This window comes from Martes martes, assembly GCF_963455335.1.
Source record: "Martes martes genome assembly, chromosome: 6".
Classification (NCBI taxonomy): Eukaryota; Metazoa; Chordata; class Mammalia; order Carnivora; family Mustelidae; genus Martes; species Martes martes.
The window spans coordinates 145,779,696-145,799,978 of NC_137893.1; the positions used below are offsets into that span (position 1 = coordinate 145,779,696).

At 43.5% G+C, this 20,283-nt stretch overlaps 2 protein-coding genes across 2 annotated transcripts; both read left to right on the top strand.

Annotated features, from left to right (window-relative positions):
- Positions 1 to 9,866: 9,866 nt before the first annotated feature.
- On the top strand, positions 9,867 to 10,526 carry LOC308344184 (histone H1.4; the record flags this gene model as incomplete). Its single annotated transcript, XM_080805678.1, has 1 exon — positions 9,867 to 10,526. One exon carries the CDS (start codon positions 9,867 to 9,869, stop codon positions 10,524 to 10,526), a length of 660 nt encoding a protein of 219 aa, XP_080661804.1.
- Positions 10,527 to 11,444: 918 nt separating this feature from the next.
- On the top strand, positions 11,445 to 17,946 carry LOC308344710 (histone H2B type 1-M). Its single transcript, XM_080806456.1, has 2 exons — positions 11,445 to 11,877; positions 17,815 to 17,946. The coding sequence occupies exon 1, from the start codon at positions 11,488 to 11,490 to the stop codon at positions 11,866 to 11,868; it is 381 nt and encodes a 126-aa protein (XP_080662582.1). The 5' UTR covers positions 11,445 to 11,487; the 3' UTR covers positions 11,869 to 11,877; positions 17,815 to 17,946.
- The last annotated feature ends 2,337 nt before the right edge of the window (positions 17,947 to 20,283 follow it).

Below are 20,283 nucleotides of genomic sequence, written 5' to 3' on the forward strand. Positions count from 1 at the left end.
ACATGAGAAAATTGAGAAATTGAGTCTAATAAATTTCTTTTTTTAAGATTTTATTTATTTGTTTGAGAGACAGAAAGTGAGAGGGAGAGCACGAGCGGCAGGTGGAGTGAGGGGAGAGGCAGAGGCAGAGGGAGAAGCAGACTCCCCTCTGAGCAGGGAGCCAGTTGTGGGCTCAATCTCAGGACCCCGGGATCATGACCTGAGCCAAAGGCAGAGGCTTAACTGACTGAGCCACCCAGGTGCCCCGAGTCCAATAAATTTCTTAAAGTCATAAACCCAGTTAGTGATAGGATTGGGATTTGAAATGGAGTTGTCTGTCTCCAGGACTGTGATAGCCAGATTTTAAGATGGCCCCGGTAATCTCACCTTCTGGTGGACACAGACTTGGATACTTCCCTTCCCAAACTGGAAAGGCTGACCTGTGTAACTAATATAATATTGTGACTACTAAAGTTAGGTCATAAAAGATATGTTGACTTCAGTTTTGCTTCCTGGGACCACTTATTCTTGAGGAGATCAGGGGCAATGTAAACAGTTCTGGAGTAGCCCTACGGAGAGGCCAGGGAACTGAGGCCTTCTACCAATAACCAGCACTGACTTGACAGCACGTGAGCCATATGAACCATCTGGGAATTGGGTCTTCCGGCCCCCGTCAAGTCTTCAGATGACTCCGCTCCCAGGTAATATCTTGACTCTAATCTCATCCAATATCCCAAATCCAAACTACCCAGTTAAGTCACCCCCAAATCTCTGACCCAGGGAAACCCTATGAGATAATAAATGCTTATTATCATTTTAAGCCACGTACTGCTGGGATAATTTGTTATGCAGCAGTAGACAACTACGTAAGAGTCCATTTGTTTAACCATTATGCCAAGCTGCCCCCATGTTCGAATTAATCATCTGTGTAAATGTGTAGATTTTAGATTTACAAACAGCAAATACATATAATTCAGTGGGAGTGAAGAGGGAAAGAAAAAGGATGCTGAGAAGAAAATAATCACAAGTATCATGGATAAAGAGAGAAAGGGAAGAACAGAGTAGAGATACACAAGGAGGCCAGATGCAGTCTGTTCTTGTTCACTGAGCCATCTCTCCCAAAGACACCAGCAAGACCATAGACGAAAGAGATGCTGAAGAGATTGACTAGGAAAATGATTATGAGTTCAATATCAAGGTTAATGAAGAAGTAGTTAATATCACTGAAGTCATTGTTTCTCTAGGGGTTTTCTTTCCAGACAGAAGAGAGTATTTGCTGGGATCTTGCCATGATTAAAGGATCTGTGTTTTGACTCTTAAGAGTGTATACATAGACACATATGTTTTATATTCTTAAGCTCTTCTAGGCCAAGAAAGAACATCCCAATCTTCCATCTTATCCTCAGATCCAAACTGTTCTCCACCTGAACCTTTTGCATGGATCCTTCCTTCATTCAGATTCTGTAACATTCCTTTGCTGGCAACCCAGAGGGCAAATCACTAACCTTACTCAGGCTTTCATCTTGAAACAAGATGGATTCTTGGAGTCTCGATATACTTCAACGTCCAAATTAAGTTTAGAAATATGAGATTTACTCTTTCCACATTTTTTGTTTTTATTTTAGTGACTTATTTAGCCTTGGGCCAATGTAGAACAATTTGACTGAGTTTAGAACTTAAAAAAAGTCTGTGTGTATATACAATGTAAATATAGAAGGTATAGAACTATATACACAATATGTACATACGCTATAAGGTATAAAATGTTTAAGGTCACCTCTTAAACTGCAGCGTCTAACACAGGTTTCCTTTCAGTCTGCTGATTGAGACACAGTATTTATAAAATCAGTTTAGTTGGTTGTGATCGGCTTTGTTGAACTTGAATAAAGAGAGGAAAGAAGTGAGGGCCTAGAAGGGAGGGGAGGAGAAGGGAAGGGAGGAGAGGCGAGGAGAGGGGAAATGACGGAAGAAGAGAAGGTAGCCGAGCAAATTACATCAAAAAGGAATACCTACCGCTTTGTTTTGTTTTGCAGTTAGGGCATGCCTACGGGTTTGTGAGTGTTAGCATAATGATGTAAAATGTGTTTCTTGATGCAGATTATGACCAAAAAGGGTTGTTTTTTGTTTTTGATTTTGTTTTTTTAAACTGATCAGCTAAGGGGCGCCTGGGTGGCTGAGTGGGTTAAAGCCTCTGCCTTCGGCTCAGGTCATGATCCCAGGGTGATGGGATTGAGCCCCGCATCGCATCGGGCTCTCTGCTCAGAGGGGAGTCTGCTTCCTCCTCTCTCTCTGCCTGCCTCTCTGCCTACTTGGGTCGCTGCCTGTCAAATAAGTAAATAAAATCCTAAAAAAAAAAAAAAAACTGATCAGCTAATAAACACATGAAGATAAAATGAAATCATTACTGTATAAGTTACAAAGTACTCCAAACTTAACTGCTTAAAATAACCACCATTTTATCATGCCCACAGATTCAATGGATCAGGAATTGAGATAAAGCAGAATGGGGTTGGCTTGTCGTTATGCCGTGACGCTTGGGACTTCAGCTGAAAAGGCTTGAGCGCTGCCAGTTGGAATAACCTGAAGACTCCTCTCATATTTCTGGTCCCCGAACTAGGATGCTTCCAATGTTAGGACAGCAAACCATGGCACCCAGGCAAGGTCTCCAAAACAACTGGGCTTTCTCACAGCCTCGGGGCTGTAGAATCACCAAAGCTCTCCTGAGAGAGCTCAGAAACAGAAGTCTGAGGTTTCTAGAAAATAAGGCCCAAGCTGCGTTGTTCTAGAGAGCAAGGGAACGGCCTTGCAAGTCACACAGCCTCGCTTCCTCCACGCTTGTTGCGAGCTGTCACAAGCTCGCCCAGATTCAAGGGGACAAGAATTAGATTTGATGAGAGCACAAGAGGCAAGACACACTGGAGAAGGGAGTGGGGGTCAGAAGACATTGCTGCACTCCTCTTTGGAAAATTAAATTGGCCTCATCGTACAACCAGGAGAACATCCAGGAGCAGTAAACTAGATAGGTAAATACATTGGGCCACATTTATGAAATGAAATAAAAGAGGGCAAATCAGCAAACTAAAGCTCTCTGTCCCAATAGAACACAGAGGGATGGTTCTTATCAAGGGGAAAAAGGAAGACAGGAGTAAGTATGCTATGATCTTGCATTTATACATTTCAAAACCAGGACACACGAAACCATAATGTTCATGGACATATATATATATGATAAATCTTAGATTAAAAAAAACTAAAGAAATAATTTCAGTGAAATTCCAGATAAAGGGCAGAAAGAGGGCACAGATTATACTACTACGGTGTCTAGGGAAACTTAGTGCACATTTTTTAAAAAGTTTTATCATATTTTTAAGAGAAGCATTTTGTTTGTCAATAATAAAGTAATCCATGCTTATGGTAGAAACTTTGAAGAACATAAAAGCTTGGACACAACAACAAAAGTCATCTACATTTCCACACATATGGACAATCTCTGTCACATTTAGGTATATTTTCTCTTTCTATGAAAAGTGTTACATCATGGTAAGATATGAAGAGAAACTGTTTTTAGAAAACCTTTCATTTTGAACCAGTTTTAGATTTACAAGAAAGTTGCAAAACTAGTACAAAAATTCCCTTATATCCCTCAACTGGCTTCCCCTAACAGTAATGTCTCCTATAACCATTGTAAAAATGACAGTTCAGGAAATACAAGAAAACAAACAAACAAAAGAACAGGAAATGGATATTGGTACAATATCATTTACTAAACTTTAGCCCTTTTCCAATTTGACAAACTTTTCCATCACTGTCCTTTTTCTGTTCCTGGATCTTATTCAGGATCCCATATTGAATTCACTTATTGTTTTTCCTCGGTCTTTTCTGGTCGGGAATCGTTCTGTAGTCTGTCCTTGTCTTTCATGACCTTCACACTCATGAGGAGCACTGGTCAGTTATTGTAAAGAATGCTGCTCGATTTGAATTTGATGTTTTCTTATGAATGGAGTAAGTTTATGCATGTCTGCCTGGAAATGTCACAACGATGAGGAAGTGTCTTCTTAATGGAAGGAGTTCTGCATCTCAGTGTGTCTTACTACGGATCATGTTTACTTGCTCACTTAGTGAAGGTGACAAGTGCTGAGACTAGCCACTGTGCACCTACTACCTTTGCTTCATCGTTGGTAGGTATCTTGGGCAAGACAGGAAGATATTCTGGGTCTGAGAATCCTGCTGCTCCTTAAGTCCACACCAGGCGATGTTAGCATCCATGTACGTGTGCATTGTACCCACAACAGGGCAGACTGGTCCCTTCTCCTTCTGTATGTATTTATTTACAGAAACATATTCTACTCGAGGCATTAAAAAAATCCAATATTTTGATTTTTTTGCTCAAATGACACCAGCTTTGGCCATGCGTCACTCCTGGAGCCTGGCCAGCATGTTTTTTTTAACATTTCCATCTATTTAAAAACATGTCCTTGTCTTCTGGTATGAGATGCTCCAAGCCCCTCCCGTATGCTCCCTGCTCCATCCTTGGGATCAACCACTCATCCAAGGAGCCCTGCTTCCTTTTATGGGAGAATGAAGCTTACAAACCAAAGACCGTGGGCCAGGTGTGTTCACTGCTGCGAGAGTGTCACTACTGGCAGGACGTGTCAGCTTAGAGAGCAAGGAAATATACGTGTGTATTAATCCACACACATACACACAGCTATGTCTCTGTACCTATATAAACGTAGATATACTTCTGCTTCTAATCTAGGCCCACAAGGTTCATTTCAACCAAATATTTCTTCTTCCACCCATAAGAACACTAAATCTCATTGTCTACAGCATATTTACTTCGTTGGTCAATTCTAATAGACACATCGGGAGTTTCAGATGGTGAAGCCATGTTCCTGAAATACTTGTATTAGATGATAACCCATCAAGGATATGATGTTATTCAGTGAGTACAGCTCGGTTCATTTGTTAGTGCTTATAGTCCACGTGGGTTCCTTCGCCAACCCTATCGCTTGTATTTGTTTTTTTAAGATTTTATTTATTTATTGGCTAGAGAGAGAACGAGAGAGAGCATGAGAAGGGGGAGGGTCAGAGGGAGAAGCAGACTCCCTGAGGAGCAGGGAGCCTGATGCGGGACTCGATCCTGGGAGTCCAGGATCATGACCTGAGCTGAAGGCAGTCGCTTAACCAACTGAGCCACCCAGGCGCCCAATTCTATTGCTTTTAATAGTTTATTTTGCTGATACATGAAACCATACTATAGTTGTAAGAGTCAGAGTTACACAAACAGACGCACTCAACAAACCATTCCTCCCTCCTCACCCCTGCTACTCTGTTCCCCTTTCTCCCTTCTTTCTACTCCTTTTTAACCTTCCCCCCATAGATAACTCAGCTCCTTTGTTTTTGATTTATCCATTCTGAATCTCTTCTGCATAAATAAGCAGAAAATGTGTTTTCTTATAACCTCTTCATTCTCTTAAGGAGGGTAATGTACTACGGATACTCTTTTGCACTTGGCTTTTTCATTTAGTCATACATTCTGGAATTTACTCCTTATTACTTCACAGAGATCTCTCTCTCTGACTCGTTTCTGTAGCTGCATATTCCACGATTCTGCAAGTGTGCCCTAGTTCACTCAACTACTCTCTTATGTGTGGATATTAAAATTCATCCTGATATTTTACAGTTCCAAACGAGGCGGCTACAGATATCATAGGGTTTGCAACCACACTTCTGATGACTGAATTAGATAAAAAAAGAATAATAATTTTTAAAGGAACATACAGCTAATTTTAAGAAAAATTCTCCAGAAATGTTCTACGCCAAAAGCTAAGATAGATTACCAATGAAAAGTCCACAAAGGGGAAGTCTGTCCCAACAGATAGAGTTCTACAGGTGTCTTCACAATGCTGCTGTGTCCGTGCGAACAAAAAAACACCTCCCATGAAGAAGCTGGGGAGAGGGCACCATTTGTCTTACCAAAAACACCTCTTCTCCAAACTCTGTCTTCAATAAAGCAATCACGGTACCACTAAAATAGCCAAGTCCAGAAATAAGTGCTCGGAACCCAGAATTTGTGGAGTAAAAGGAACCAAGCACAAGCTTCACATTCCCTTAAACTTTCCTGCAAATCATATCGCTGTTCCTCTTAGCATAACTGACATCATGTCCAAAATAGAAATGTTCACGGAGTGCTCCCCGCTTTCCATCACTCAGGGTTTTTCCTAGAGGCTTAAAAAAGGTCAATATTAGGAAATTACTTTTTTACCTCATTAGAGATTAATGCACTTGAGAATATCTCATGAGTTCAAGAAATTGCATGAGGAAGACTCCTTCCACTCTGGCCCCATGGTCCTGCACTGAGAAATACATTTCACCTTGCGGTGGGCGGGGGGGGGGGGGGCGATGGGGAGACAGCACACTGTCAAAGAGCCAAATGAGTAACTGAAGCCAAAATGAATTGGGCTCTGGTATTTAATATCCTATTCTAGTTCACTAAGAAAGAAAGAAAGAAAGGCCGGTCCTACTCAATTGGTTTCACAACCTCTAATGGTTATTCAGACCTGCAGTCTGGAACACACTTTCAGAGCATATGTTTTGAAGCCAGAGAGATGCGAACTGGAATCCGAGATGTACCTCAAAGCCAGCTCGGAAGCCCTTAGCCTGTGTAAGCCCATGTCGTCCTATATAAAATAGGGACAATATATCCCAAAACTTGGGATTGTTGCACTGACTAAGAATGTAGGTAGCACAGAGTAGAATCAGCAGTAACTGAAAAGGGTAGTTTTCATTAAGAATGATAAAAAAGGAAGAGAAGTGGAGATGCTGTCCTAGGTGGTTCTGGGAGTCAACAGGCAGCCGTGACCTAGTCCACTCTTTGTGGATGGAAAATCATGAAGTCCAGGAGACTTTGTCACTAGTCTCCTCTCTCCCTCTAGAGCCCACTCTAGCGCCCAATCAGGTGCGAATCCATGGGAGTCCGGCTTGGGTTGCGGCTGGTCCCATTCTCTCCAACCAAGGTCAAGCCCAGCATGGGCATTCTTGTTCCACAGGAACACTCACATGAGGGAAAACATTTTTGTCCTGTTGGTCACCGCCAGTGAGAGTGGTAGTTTCCAGACTCTGGAGGGCATCCGAGGGAACTGAGGACTTGTAAAATATTCAGATTCTGAGCTCACTGGAGTTATTGGTTCAGAATGATCTGGAGCAAGACTTTGGAATCTATATTTAAAGTATAAGCATGTGGGTGCCTCGGTGGCTCAGTTGGTTAAGCAACTGCCTTCGGCTCAGGTCATGATCCCAGAATCCTAGGATCGAGTCCCACATCAGGCTCACTGCTCAGTGGGGAGTCTGCCTCTCCCTCTGACCTTCTCCCCTCTCATGCTCTCTTTCATTCTCTCTCTCAAATAAATAAATAAAGTCTATAAAAAAATATATATAGGGGCGGCTGAGTGGCTCAGTGGGTTAAAGCCTCTGCCTTCAGCTCAGGTCATGATCTCAGGGTCCTGGGATTGAGCCCCACATAGGGCTCTCTGCTCCGCAGGGAGCCTGCGTCCTCCTCTCTCTCTGCCTTCCTCTCTGCCTACTTGTGATCTCTGTCTGTCAAATAAATAAATAAAATCTTAAAAAAAAAATATATATATATAAGCACACATGCTCACACACATACACTCTCTAGGTGGTTGAAATACAGCCAGCTGAGCTGGCAGATCAATGGTATAAAGTCGAACCTTTTGGTGTTACTCCTATTTCATCGTAGAAGGGTGTCAAATAAATATTTGCTTTAGTAAGTGTGAGATCGTCGGTGTATTATTTGAATCCATCACTTAATTTTACTTATAGGAAATCATACCATACCATAGGACACAAGCAAACATGAGCTGAAAGATCACAGAATTTGGAGAGCTTACGTCCCTGCAACTCAGAAATAGTAAGAGATACATAGGATCAAGTCAGACATTGAAAAGAAAAGTTCAGTGGGTTGCATAAATTTCAGCCATTTACAAGAGGTATTGTCATTGAAAATGAGTATAAGAGACTGTTCTGGGATTGAGTGTCCATCAGTCAGTTTCCCTAGAAACTATCAACTGTTTTTTTTGATATATATATATATGGGCATATTTATTTTTTACTAGCATGCACTAATTACATTAAAATGTTTATACATTAAGGCTTTAAAAATACTGACAATGTACATCACTTTTATACCAGCATTAATTTAAATAACACTAATTTGAAACAAATAATGTTGTATCAAAGATATGTATTCTCTTTTGATTTCAGTAAGAGGGTCTGTTGTGTGTGGAGAAGATTAATAAAACTAAAAGTTAATGTGATGTCCACGGCTGTCTTACCACCAGCTACCCCCACAGAGTAGCATCACATCACTTTATAGCACTGGCCAAAATTGTATTTTGTCTCTCAAGCACACGGCTTGCAACTTTTTAAAGACAATTCCATCTGGACCACTTTCCAGGAATAATTCCTTTAGTGTCTGTCCCTTCTTTAGTACATGTCCATTGCCAACATGTAGTCTTTGCTGATTGGGCAGCTACCTAAACAAACCCATCTTTCAGAGACCTTGCAAAGGATGTCTTCAGAGGACAATGACTTAACTTGCATAGTCCTTCAAATATCTGTCTCTGAGATGGAAATCTGAACTTGTAATTCAATCCTACATGTCACTTGTTTTCTTTTTTATAGAACTCTGGGAAGCATAGGGCCATAATCTTCATGACTGAAGCCATCCATATTTGGCATGTGAACTAGATATTCATCAACTATTGAGTAATAACAGAGTCTGGGTTTCTCTAATAATGGGAGTAGAGATATTATAATTTACACTTCTCATTTCTTTCCCCTCACGATCGACGTTTGAATTTCAATTCTAACTCCTTTATTAGTCCAATCCTGAAGACTATGCCAAAAGAACTCCGCAACACTGCAAATTCTTCAAAGTGCCCCTCCACTGCTAGTGATTTTATGGACTTCATCTCTCTGTCGTGTGAAAATTAATCCTTTTCCATCTGTATACCCTGACCATGTTTTGGGATCCCCTTACCGTCCCAAATATCCTTAATTCGAGGTATCTGAACTCATGGAGCAGTTGTCCAGGGAAAGGAGAAGCAACAGCCCCGCCCCCAACCCTTGGGAGCAGAAAGGAGAAGAATTATCCTAAAGAATGATTTAAAAACCAAGATGCAGCAGACAGAAATAAAACCATGAGTGCATAGACTAATGTCCCAGGGGTCCAAAATCTAACCCCAAATGGGCAATAATTTGTTTGGCGTTAAACTAAACCAGTTTGATGAACTCAAATGCCCTCGGCTCAATAGGCAGGACTCTCCGAGGAGCCTGTGTTACTTCCCTCACTTAAGCGCAGATTTGTAATAAAAATCCTAGTGCCAGTGGCATGGTTTTTGGACACATCGGAAGCTAACCACTTGGAGAATCCTATTTGAGAGGTCAGAAAACTCCACACTTAAAGATCGGTTTATAATTTACGAAGAAAATAGAAAGTTTTGTTTCTCTGAGTTGAAATTTGAAGAGCACGGCGGGAAATATTGCAAGTTTTTGGCATAAAGCTTTGTGCTTTCTTCATAATTTGAAACCAGCGTGAAGCCTGAGGCTTCGGGGATCATTTTGTGAGAAAAACCGGGCGATTCGATGTAGAGAATTTTGATATTTTTGGCATTTTTTGAGGTGTAACAAACACAACTCGGGATCCGAGAGGACACTCTGCGGCTGCCAGCGAGGCGGGCTGGACAGCGCACCAATCACCGCGCAGCTCCGCCCTATATAAACGGGAGGGCGCAGCGGCGCGGCCCGAGTCCCGGCCAGTGCCTCTGCTTCCGGCTCGACTTGCTCTCCCCGCGCCCGCCTTCAGCATGTCCGAGACTGCGCCCGCCGCGCCCGCCGCTCCGGCCCCTGCCGAGAAGACGCCGGTGAAGAAGAAGGCGCGCAAGTCCGCCGGGGCCGCCAAGCGCAAGGCGTCCGGGCCCCCGGTGTCCGAGCTCATCACCAAGGCCGTCGCCGCGTCCAAGGAGCGCAGCGGCGTGTCCCTGGCGGCGCTCAAGAAGGCGCTGGCGGCCGCCGGCTACGACGTGGAGAAGAACAACAGCCGCATCAAGCTGGGCCTCAAGAGCCTGGTGAGCAAGGGCACCCTGGTGCAGACCAAGGGCACCGGCGCCTCGGGCTCCTTCAAGCTCAACAAGAAGGCGGCCTCGGGCGAGGCCAAGCCCAAGGCCAAGAAGGCGGGCGCGGCCAAGCCCAAGAAGGCGGCCGGGGCGGCCAAGAAGCCCAAGAAGGCCGCGGGGGCCAGCGCCCCCAAGAAGAGCGCCAAGAAGACCCCCAAGAAGGCCAAGAAGCCCGCGGCGGCTGCAGGAGCCAAAAAAGCAAAGAGCCCGAAAAAAGCGAAAGCAGCCAAGCCCAAGAAGGCGCCCAAGAGTCCTGCGAAGGCCAAAGCGGTGAAACCTAAGGCGGCCAAGCCAAAGACCGCCAAGCCCAAGGCAGCCAAGCCAAAGAAGGCGGCAGCTAAGAAGAAATAAGTTTCTTTGGCCAACTGCTTTGAAGCTCAACACAACCCAAAGGCTCTTTTCAGAGCCACCCCAGACCTCAGCAAAAGAGCTGTTGCACACTGTTCGTAGGGGGCGTGGCGGGAGGGCAGACGCACCGCGGAGGGGCGGCACCTCCTGCGCAGGGAGGTGGTCCTCACCGCAACGAGGTGCACCACAGGCGGCCCCCCGAGGAACTTTTTAGAGAGTTGTAGATCCACAGAACATCGCCGATGTCCCTATACAAATACGGTGCGGTGCGCCCAATGTTCTTTCCCGCTCCTTTCCTTTCTCCGCTGCCGGGAAATGAATTCGCGCAGACTGCGAGGGAAATGACAGTGTGAAGAGGGAAAACAGGTCGGGAATAGTTTTATCAGGCACCTTTTTTCCCCAGTAGAGACAGTATTAGTATGAAGGTGTTAAACACCCCGGCACACTGCAGAGCTCCTGCTCGTAAAGTCTATTAGGGTGGCGGCCAAGAGATATGTGTTTCTTAATGAGTATAGGCATGAGAATTAACTCGGTACCTTCTAGGACCTCGCAGGGCCACCAGGTATCTCGCAGTACAGGGCCCAGAGTCCACGTAGAAAGCCATATTTGTCCGCACGGAGCTGTCTACACCAAAATACCTGAAAGCTGACCTATTCACAAAAGTTTCACTGGTTCTCTGAGAAACCTACAATGCAAGAGCGTCGCAGGCGTATTTATAGTAGCTTTGGGCCGCCCACTCTAGGTCTTCTCATTGGGTCGAAACAAAGAAACAAAGCAGCCAATGAAAAGCCAGACCTGCAAGTATCTTTCACATTCGCATTTGTGACGACACACTAAAAACAATCCAATCAGGAACGAAATCTTGCTAACCTCATTTGAATACCGCATCTATAAATAAATGGGGCTTTGGCGCTCCTGATTATTTTTCTAGCTTTTAGTTCTACTGTTTAAACTTGACGCTAGGATGCCCGAGCCCACCAAGTCCGCTCCGGCCCCGAAGAAGGGCTCCAAGAAGGCGGTGACCAAGGCGCAGAAGAAGGACGGCAAGAAGCGCAAACGCAGCCGCAAGGAGAGCTACTCGGTGTACGTGTACAAGGTGCTGAAGCAGGTGCACCCCGACACGGGCATCTCGTCCAAGGCCATGGGCATCATGAACTCGTTCGTCAACGACATCTTCGAGCGCATCGCGGGCGAGGCGTCCCGCCTGGCGCACTACAACAAGCGCTCGACCATCACGTCCAGGGAGATCCAGACGGCCGTGCGCCTGCTGCTGCCCGGGGAGCTGGCCAAGCACGCCGTGTCCGAGGGCACCAAGGCCGTCACCAAGTACACCAGCTCCAAGTGAACTTGACAAGTAAGCCTCCTGGCACCCTACCCCAAAGGCTCTTTTCAGAGCCACGCATGCTCTCAATAAATGAGCTGTAATCCTTATTCCGAGAGCTATGCTCGGGATGTCTCCTAAATTTAAATCTGGCTAGGATTTTAATTTCCAGTTAGAGCTGCGTAGCAAGTATGTTTTCCGGTTAGTTACAATATCCACCAAACATTAAGCGCGCACAACAAAAACGGTTCTGTACAAGCATTATTCCTTTAGTTTCACAAAACTAAATATCAATTCTAAATGGAAATACCATTCCAAGGGTAGAGGTCTCGTTTCCGTGCGCGAGGCTCCAAATTAATCGTGATGTTCAAGGACTTGGAAAGGCTCTTACCGGGTGCAGAAAGGGTAGGTTCTGAAAACTGTTCTGCTCAGAGCTTTTTTTTATTTAGCTTATAGATAGGTAATACTGAAAAAAGCTGAAGACAATATGAGTTTTCACGGAAATCTTACATAGACTTTGCTCCCCTTCAGCTGGCGGGGCCAAGGTGGGGGGTGGGGTGCGTGAGGGGAGTCTGTGCTGTAATCCAAGGGCAGAGAGGGACAGGAAAGGGAACTTGGCCTGTCTTGGGCCTTCAAATCCCATCACCTACTATAGCTTCTCTCCTAGGAAGTCCTGTTTTATTTAGTCTTCTGGCAGCATTTAGCTGTAAAGCCCTCCAGGTCACAAGAGATAAGCCCCACTACTCAATCCCATAAGGTGTGGGACTGGGCAATAGTTACCCCAGGACCGAGGGCCCCTTCTCAGTACCCTGGACTCATTCCCCCTGTCCATGGGAGGCAAGGACAGAGGAGGGAGAAAGGGAAGGGAAGCCCTGCCTGGCAGGATGTCGCTTCTGCTGCACAAGGTCCTGTGGCATAAAAGGTTCCTGCTGCTGGGGAATGGATTATTGTGGGAAAAAGAAATCTGGGGAAAGAAGCTGGGGAGCTAGAGGAAAGGGCCAGGAGGTAAGCAACCAATGGTTCAGAGTTCACCAAGAAAACTGATGAGAAATCTTTCCTGGTGTAGCTGACAACCTCACCAGTTACATCCTCACAGTAGGATGAACTGGAAATGAACACACACACACACACACACACCCATACCCACACTCACCATGGAGGATCGCAACAACAGTGTGCCCTGAGTCTGGGTGCTGAGCGAGGTAGATTCTGCCACCGAGAATTTGGACTACAATTCACTTGTTTCTGCCATTAATATCACAGAGATTCAGAACACCCAGCCTGAGAATTAATTTAGGGATATCCCAAGCTTGATTCACACCCCTATGCACCTGGTAAATGCAAATACAGATCCTCTGTGGAGGTCTCAACAAATCCCCACAGATAAGATAACAAAGAGTATGCAGGAGCAACTTCAAAACCAAAATCAACACACAATTCAACAAGACACCGATTAAGAATAAGAGAAGCACACAATGGAAACAAAAGGAATAAAAAGAAACGGACTTCAGATTGCTAACGCTAATGTATTTTTTAGCGAGGGGGGGGGGCGCCTGGGTGGCTCAGTAGGTTAAGCCTCTGCCTTCGGCTCAGGTCATGATCCCCGGGTCCTGGGATCAAGCCCCAAGTCAGGCTCTCTCTGCTCAGCGGGGAGCCTGCTTCCCTCTCTCTCTCTCTGCCTGCCCCTCTGCCTGCCTCTCTGCCTACTTGTGATCTCTCTCTGTCAAATAAATAAACAAAATCTTTAAAAAATATTTTTAAAAAAAGGACTGTTTGAAATATGCTGAGGGACTAAGAATACAAAGAATTTTCCAAAAAGATTTGAAAGAACTAAACACAAATTCTACAAATGAATCTATGTGTATATTAATCATAAGAAAATTAAAATTAAAGGCTTGCTGGATAGGCCAAATAGTCAATTGACCCCAGATGAAGAATTTACATGAACTCTGTAAGCAGAGTTGATCCAAAATGCGGGGAGAAAAATGTGAAAGTAACTTAAGAGATCTGGAATTAGGAGTAAATTTGGCTACCATATGTCTAATCAGGGTACCACAAAGAACTAGAGAGAACGGTACTGGTGTGAATGTTCAAAGATCATAGCTGAGACTTTTTAAGAGTTGACGGGTTACGCATGTAATGAAAAATGAAATAGAGTGAAACTCATACAACCAATGCGGAGATATGCTGTCACGCTGTAAACTAAGCCCCATAAATTCTCCCAACAAATATAAGGCTGATGTTCACAGGGTTCTGCTTTCTAATCGCTTCTGGCACATGACATCAGACTGAAAAACTATTATAAATTCTTGGGGGGGAGGGATTGAGAAATTGATTATTTACATGCACCTTATATCTATTTATCTATTTGATTACTAAACTTTGTCAATTCTAATCAATATTTAATGATTTAAAGGCCTGTTTTCATTTTCATTACACATAATATTATTTCTAGCAAATCAAAAGTTTTATATTCTTTCCAATGTCTATTTCTGTTAATTACTTTTATCACGTTACTGCATTAGCTGAAATCACAAACTATTTGCCATGTTAGGTGTGCTAGCAGGCGTCACTGTCTTTGTCTTCCTTCTCATGGAAGTAGCTTTGGTAGGTCATGCCTTGTGAAAACCTTGTTTGCCTGCGTGCCAATGTGAGCGTGTAATCTGTATGTGTTGATTAGTTTCCTTCTAAATATATTTGAAGAGTTCTTATTAGGGATGCTGTGTGAACTGTTGGCATTTGATGGAATCATGGGCTTTTCTGCCTTTATCCTGCCACAGTGCAGTACAGGTAGATTTCCTAGTGTTAACTCCACACTTGCATTCCCAGGCCAAATTTTATTTGATCATGTTCTATTATAATCTTAAATACTGGCTGCACACATTTTAATGTTTCAGAGGTATTTTACCTCCTCTGTTCATAAATAAAATCATAGTGATTTTCTCTTTGGGGCTCATCCATGGACATGGTGTCATTAGGATTATGCTAATGTCAAAAGCTTAATGGTGGTCCTTCCTCTATTCTCTACTGCTGTGTAACAAAGTACCTAAAAACTCAGCAGCTTCAATCAACGAACATTTATTATCTCATTTTGTTTCCGGGTTGTCAGGAATCCAGCAGTGACTTGCTGGGAGGTTCTGACCAGGGTCTCTCATGAGGTTGGAGTCAAGACGTAAACATGGGCTGCAGTCACCCGAAGACTTGACTGTGTCTGGAGGGTCCCCTTCCAACGCCGCTCACTCCCACGCGACCCACGTACCTGCCGGCTCTTGGCAGGAGGACCTCAGTAGGACCTCCGTGCCGTGCCACGTGGACCGCTCAGGAGGGCTAAGGGACTCTCTTCCACAAAGACAAGTCATAGAGGGAGTGGGGGAGGGATTAGCCACAGTCTCTGTGACCTAGATTCAAAGGTCACATGCTGTCACTTCTGCCACTTTCTATTAATTAGAAGCAAGTCACTTAAATGCGGCGTATATTCAGAAGGGACCCGGCTCCACCTTTCAAGGTAAGGGGAGTACGTTTGTGCACATCGCCGCTTCATCTCTTTTATGCTTTAAATATTTGACCGTAAACAGTACTTGTGCCTTAAAGAGTGGATAGAAATCAGCTGTATGATCACTTGGACCTAACAGGTTTTTTTTTTTCTTTTTTTTTTTTTTTGAGGGTGGGAAGGAGGATTGTTCTCTATTTTTTTTTAAAGATTTTATTTATTTATTTGACAGACAGAGATCACAAGTAGGCAGAGAGGCAGGCAGAGAGAGGGGGAGAAGCAGGCTCCCTGCTGAGCAGAGAGCCAGATGCGGGGCTCGATCCCAAGACTTTGGGATCATGACCTGAGCCGAAGGCAGAGGCTTAACCCCCTGAGCCACGCAGGTGCCCCTGGACCTAATACTTTGATAAGTGGTGGCTCGTTAAGAATTTCAGGAAATTAGACTACACTGACCATTATCCACAGAGAGAAAAGCCAATCAAACTCCCACATGATGTCCTGAGGGACTTTTCCTGAAATTGTAAGGGATCAAACAGTGGTCTATACAGTTACATAAAACCAGCACGTTGCAGGTACTTAGAGAAAATACTGAATTAACTGAATGAATTCATCTGAGAACTCCTAACCAGCTACCTGTACAGCAAATCTCCCATTCATGATGCTTGTAGGAATGTCCAACAAAACTGAGAGGTGTGAGAAAAAAAAACAAAAGTGAAAATAAATACAATAAAAAGGAACAGCCCTAGAAAATACTTTGGCTTATGAAAATATAAAAAATTAACAATATGGAAAAACATAAATTAATAAAATTTGCAGTTGAACAAGAAGTTAAAGCTAAATTAATATATTTCAAAGGTAGAATTTGAATTGATGACTGAGTCATACTTAAAAATAAACTAACATGTTCAAAGTGCAAGGTAACAGATTAAGAGGTAGCAAAAGGATGTTTTAACAGAAGAAATTAAAGAGCATAATTTAGTCATGAAGACCTTTAAGGAGATCCTTGACACATGTCAAAATTCCCTATTCTATTGTACCATGGCAATGATTCAGAATATTTCTTATAAATCAGTCATTCAAGAAGTAGTCATTGAATGTCTCTGGGCCAGGCACTAGAGATGTAAAGAGAGATGAAGTTGTTCTTGACCTTCTGGAGCCCTTAGGTTTGTAGACCATCAAGGGAAGTTACAGCTAATTGCTTGCCTTTTTTTTTTTTTTTTTTTTTAAATCATCAGGCACTAAGACCTAAAAAAGTATTTATCACTCTGTGGAAATATGCTGGCAGGTGAAAAGAACTGGGTTCATATGGGAACTACAAAAATCATTAAATTAAGGCAAAATATTCATCCAAATATGTAAGTAATAAACAGAATATAGTAATACTAATATCATTGTGACATAGTGCAAAGTTAAGGAACAGTCCCATTAGACTGCCCTCATGTCTGACATCCAAAACCATCCTCCTATTTGGTAATTCTCACAGATGGCTCACAGAATTCCCTAAAAGTTATTATAGTCAAGGTTGGGGTTTATTATATCAAAAGGATACTGATTAAAAACAAACTAATTTCACTCCTATGTGGAATTTTAAGAAACAGAACATAGAGGAAAGGAAGAAAGAAATAAAATAAGTTAAAAACAGAGAGGGAGACAAACCATAAAACACTCTTAACTCTAGGAAATGAAGTGAGGGTTGTTGGAGTGAGGTGGGTGGGGGGATTTGGTGACTGGATGACAGGCATTTTGGCGGCCACTTGATGGAATGAGCATTGGGTGTTCCATGCAACTGAAGAATCACTAAATTCTACCTCAGAAACTAATAATACACTATATGTTAATTAAATTAAATTTAAAAGTTTTTGTTTTTGTTTTTGTTTTAAATAAACCAAGGTAAGAAGCACATGAACAGAGTCTCTAAGGGGTCCCAACTCAGAGCTTCTAGTAGTCCTTTTCCTTTGTGGGTGTGGGGAGTGTTAACACCTCCTGCAACACAACATTACAACAACACAATACACATTGCCAACCACAGGCCTTTATCACATAAACATGGTTGACTGTTGACTGTCCACGTGCACAATCGTTTTAGTCCACAGTCCCTCTGCAGGTAGTCCCGCTGCCACATGGCCCAAAGCTCCCAACATAAAGGACATTATTACACTCTCCCGTGCAACCCAAGGCCTCTTACTAAACAGATACTCTTATGCTGCAGGACAATCCAAGGGCCCCGACATCACCTCCCAGCAAAGGGAAAAGGCCACACCTTCCTTCGGAAAACGTTAGTGCTTTACTACACACATCATCCTAAGAAAATCCACATTTTTATGAGTTAGATATCTGTCATTGACCATAACTTGAATTCTCCAAATATCTGCTTTTTTGATAGTTCTGTCCCATAGTTTTGGCTATTTAGCTCAACTGTGGACCCAAAAGTTTTATATGGGGCATTCTTATTGAAGGCTATTTTTTTGTACTTTATTCAGATGAACGGCTTCAGCAGTCTCCTCCTTGACTTATACTCCCAACTGCCTTCCAAACCCTGGTTGCAGGAAAGAAGACTGAGAAGTGGAGATCATGTTGGGGGAAGTTCTGAGTTTCTGACCTTCATTTTGCTGGTATGGGCATGTGGCGCTATACGGGGGAAAAAAGGCTCTCTTTGCTTTACTTGAACGGCAGCATTTGAGTGACTTTTCCTTTCATAACTGTGACACCTGCTATCATGGATAGGGAACAGGAATTGTGGAAAAGTGAAAGACTAACGTTTTAGAATTTTGTCTAAAAGTTCAACCATGAAGGTTAAGCTGTGTTTCTTGAGTACAAAACAGTATGTCTCACATCCATGTTATGGCTACTTTTTAGGAAAGACGGAGGAGCATAGGGGGAAGAATAAAGGTGAGAGAAATGGAGAGGGACTCAGAAAAAGAACAGAAGAAGCAAATGGCTACTATGAAAGGAGAGACAGAGCCTGAAGACCCAAGAGAAGCCAGAGAATGCTAGTCGGAGAAAGCTGAAAGGGAAAAGAGCGAGATGAGGGGATAGACCTCGTCATGTTTGGGATGCTTCATCTGGGTGTACCACCTGTTACGAAATACTCCCCACATTTCTTGGGTGTTGGGGTGAGTGGATGGATTACAACGCTAGCATATCTGGGAGACACTCTCTGACCAGCACAAGTAAGATGGCGCCCTTCTATGCCATTATTAACTTATTCTGTTCATTCTTCTTCATTACACTTAGCAAAACTGACATGAATTTGTATATTTTTCCTCCTCCCATTCTCTAGACTGTAAGCTCCACTGGATAGGGTTAGGTTTTACGCTGCTGACTCCCTAAGGCCTAAGGCTGTTCCAGACACACGGTGGGCTCTCAATGATGATTTGCAGCAATCATAACTAAAGGACACATGCATCTGTAACAACAGGGAGAGGCCAGAGCTGAGTTGTTGCAATGGCTCAGGAGAATGAGTGACCCCGTTTCTGAGTCTCACTTTCCCCATTTATTTAAGAAAAAAAAAAAAAAGAATATCATATTATATCTTAGAATTATTTTAAGGATTGAGATAAGTCATGCAAAGCTCTTAAATCACGCATGGATATTTTGTAATCACTTAACAATTGTTAGCAACTATTACATTTTCCTTGTCGTTGAATTAAAATGAGAATTAGAGTAGCCAATTCTCTTCGGGTCAAAGACTCAAGGGAAATATGAGCCTTTGATCTACTTGAATACCAAGTAGTTAAATCCCCAACAAAGATAGCTGGAGTTTGGGAACAAAGATCATTTTGTTCAGGAATATCTCTTGACTAAACATGATGTGATTCATTATCTGATCCTGCAAAAGATGACTAAAGTGTAGGTAGCATTTAAAGAGAGTTATATGAGCACACGTAAAAACAACTATCTGTCTTGTATACCAAATGTTAATGCTGATGGCAAAAGAGCACCTAACAAACTATTTCTTCAGTCAGGGGAGACGTATGAATGCAGAGAAAAAATGAATGCAAACAGTAAAGGAATCAGCTCACAGAAGTTACGAAGTATGAAAAGTGATCTGCCTGAGAATGATCGGTTAATGTGACTATTCTGCCCAGATCCAATCCTGGTTTGCTGTACATTGCCTCATCGGGAGAGCCTTAGCTATGTGGAGGAGCCCAAACAGTGTTTGGCTTTTTCATTTTATTTTTTGTTTTTATTATAAAAATAGAATTTACTTTCTTACAGGCCCAGCGACTGGGAATTCGTTATTTACCACGAGTACCTTCGATGGAGAAGTCTAAGTGAGGGCCACACGTCTGTAGATGAGATGTTATGGGTAATAAAATCTGGAGACATAGAATTCTGCATTCAGTGTTGAGTCCAATCCTTCTCCTAGATCTCGCCTTTCCAGACATACAATTTATTTTTCACTTTATCCTCTGGCGTCCAAGTCTGAGTGGGTAAGACCTAAGCCCTGTGGAAGGCAAACAGCTTGGTTTAGCTCAGCTGCCATGGGCGGAGTCACCCCAGCATCGGAACGCAGGGAAACACGACACTTCAAAGCAGTCCCAAACTTCAGCGTGCCCCCAAATCACCTGAAGTAGTCCGTAAAACACAGACTGCGGGGCCCCACCTCCCGGATTCTGACGCGCTAGATCTCTAGCAGGATCCGACTGTTTGCGTTTCTCTATTACCCCGGTGCTGCTGATGCTGCCGGTCCGGGGACTCGCGCCAGAGAACTGTGATTTCAACCAGAAGAGGGGATTTCCTTGAAATACTAGTACCAAACACCAACACAGTCACACTCAGGTGTAAACTGGAACTGAAATGTCCTACCAACTGGCAACGGCCACTGTCACCCTCCGCGTCCGCGCAAGCGTGCTGCGGCCCGGCAAGCCCCGCCCCCTCATCTCCACCTCCTGGCCACGCCCTCCACACCGTCCCCTCATTGGGCCGTGTCTCCGCACCGTCCCGCC

What these genes read in the sequence shown, in the direction of transcription:
- LOC308344710 (XM_080806456.1), top strand. Translation starts at nt 11,488, where the DNA reads ATGCCCGAGCCCACCAAGTCCGCTCCGGCCCCGAAGAAGGGCTCCAAG.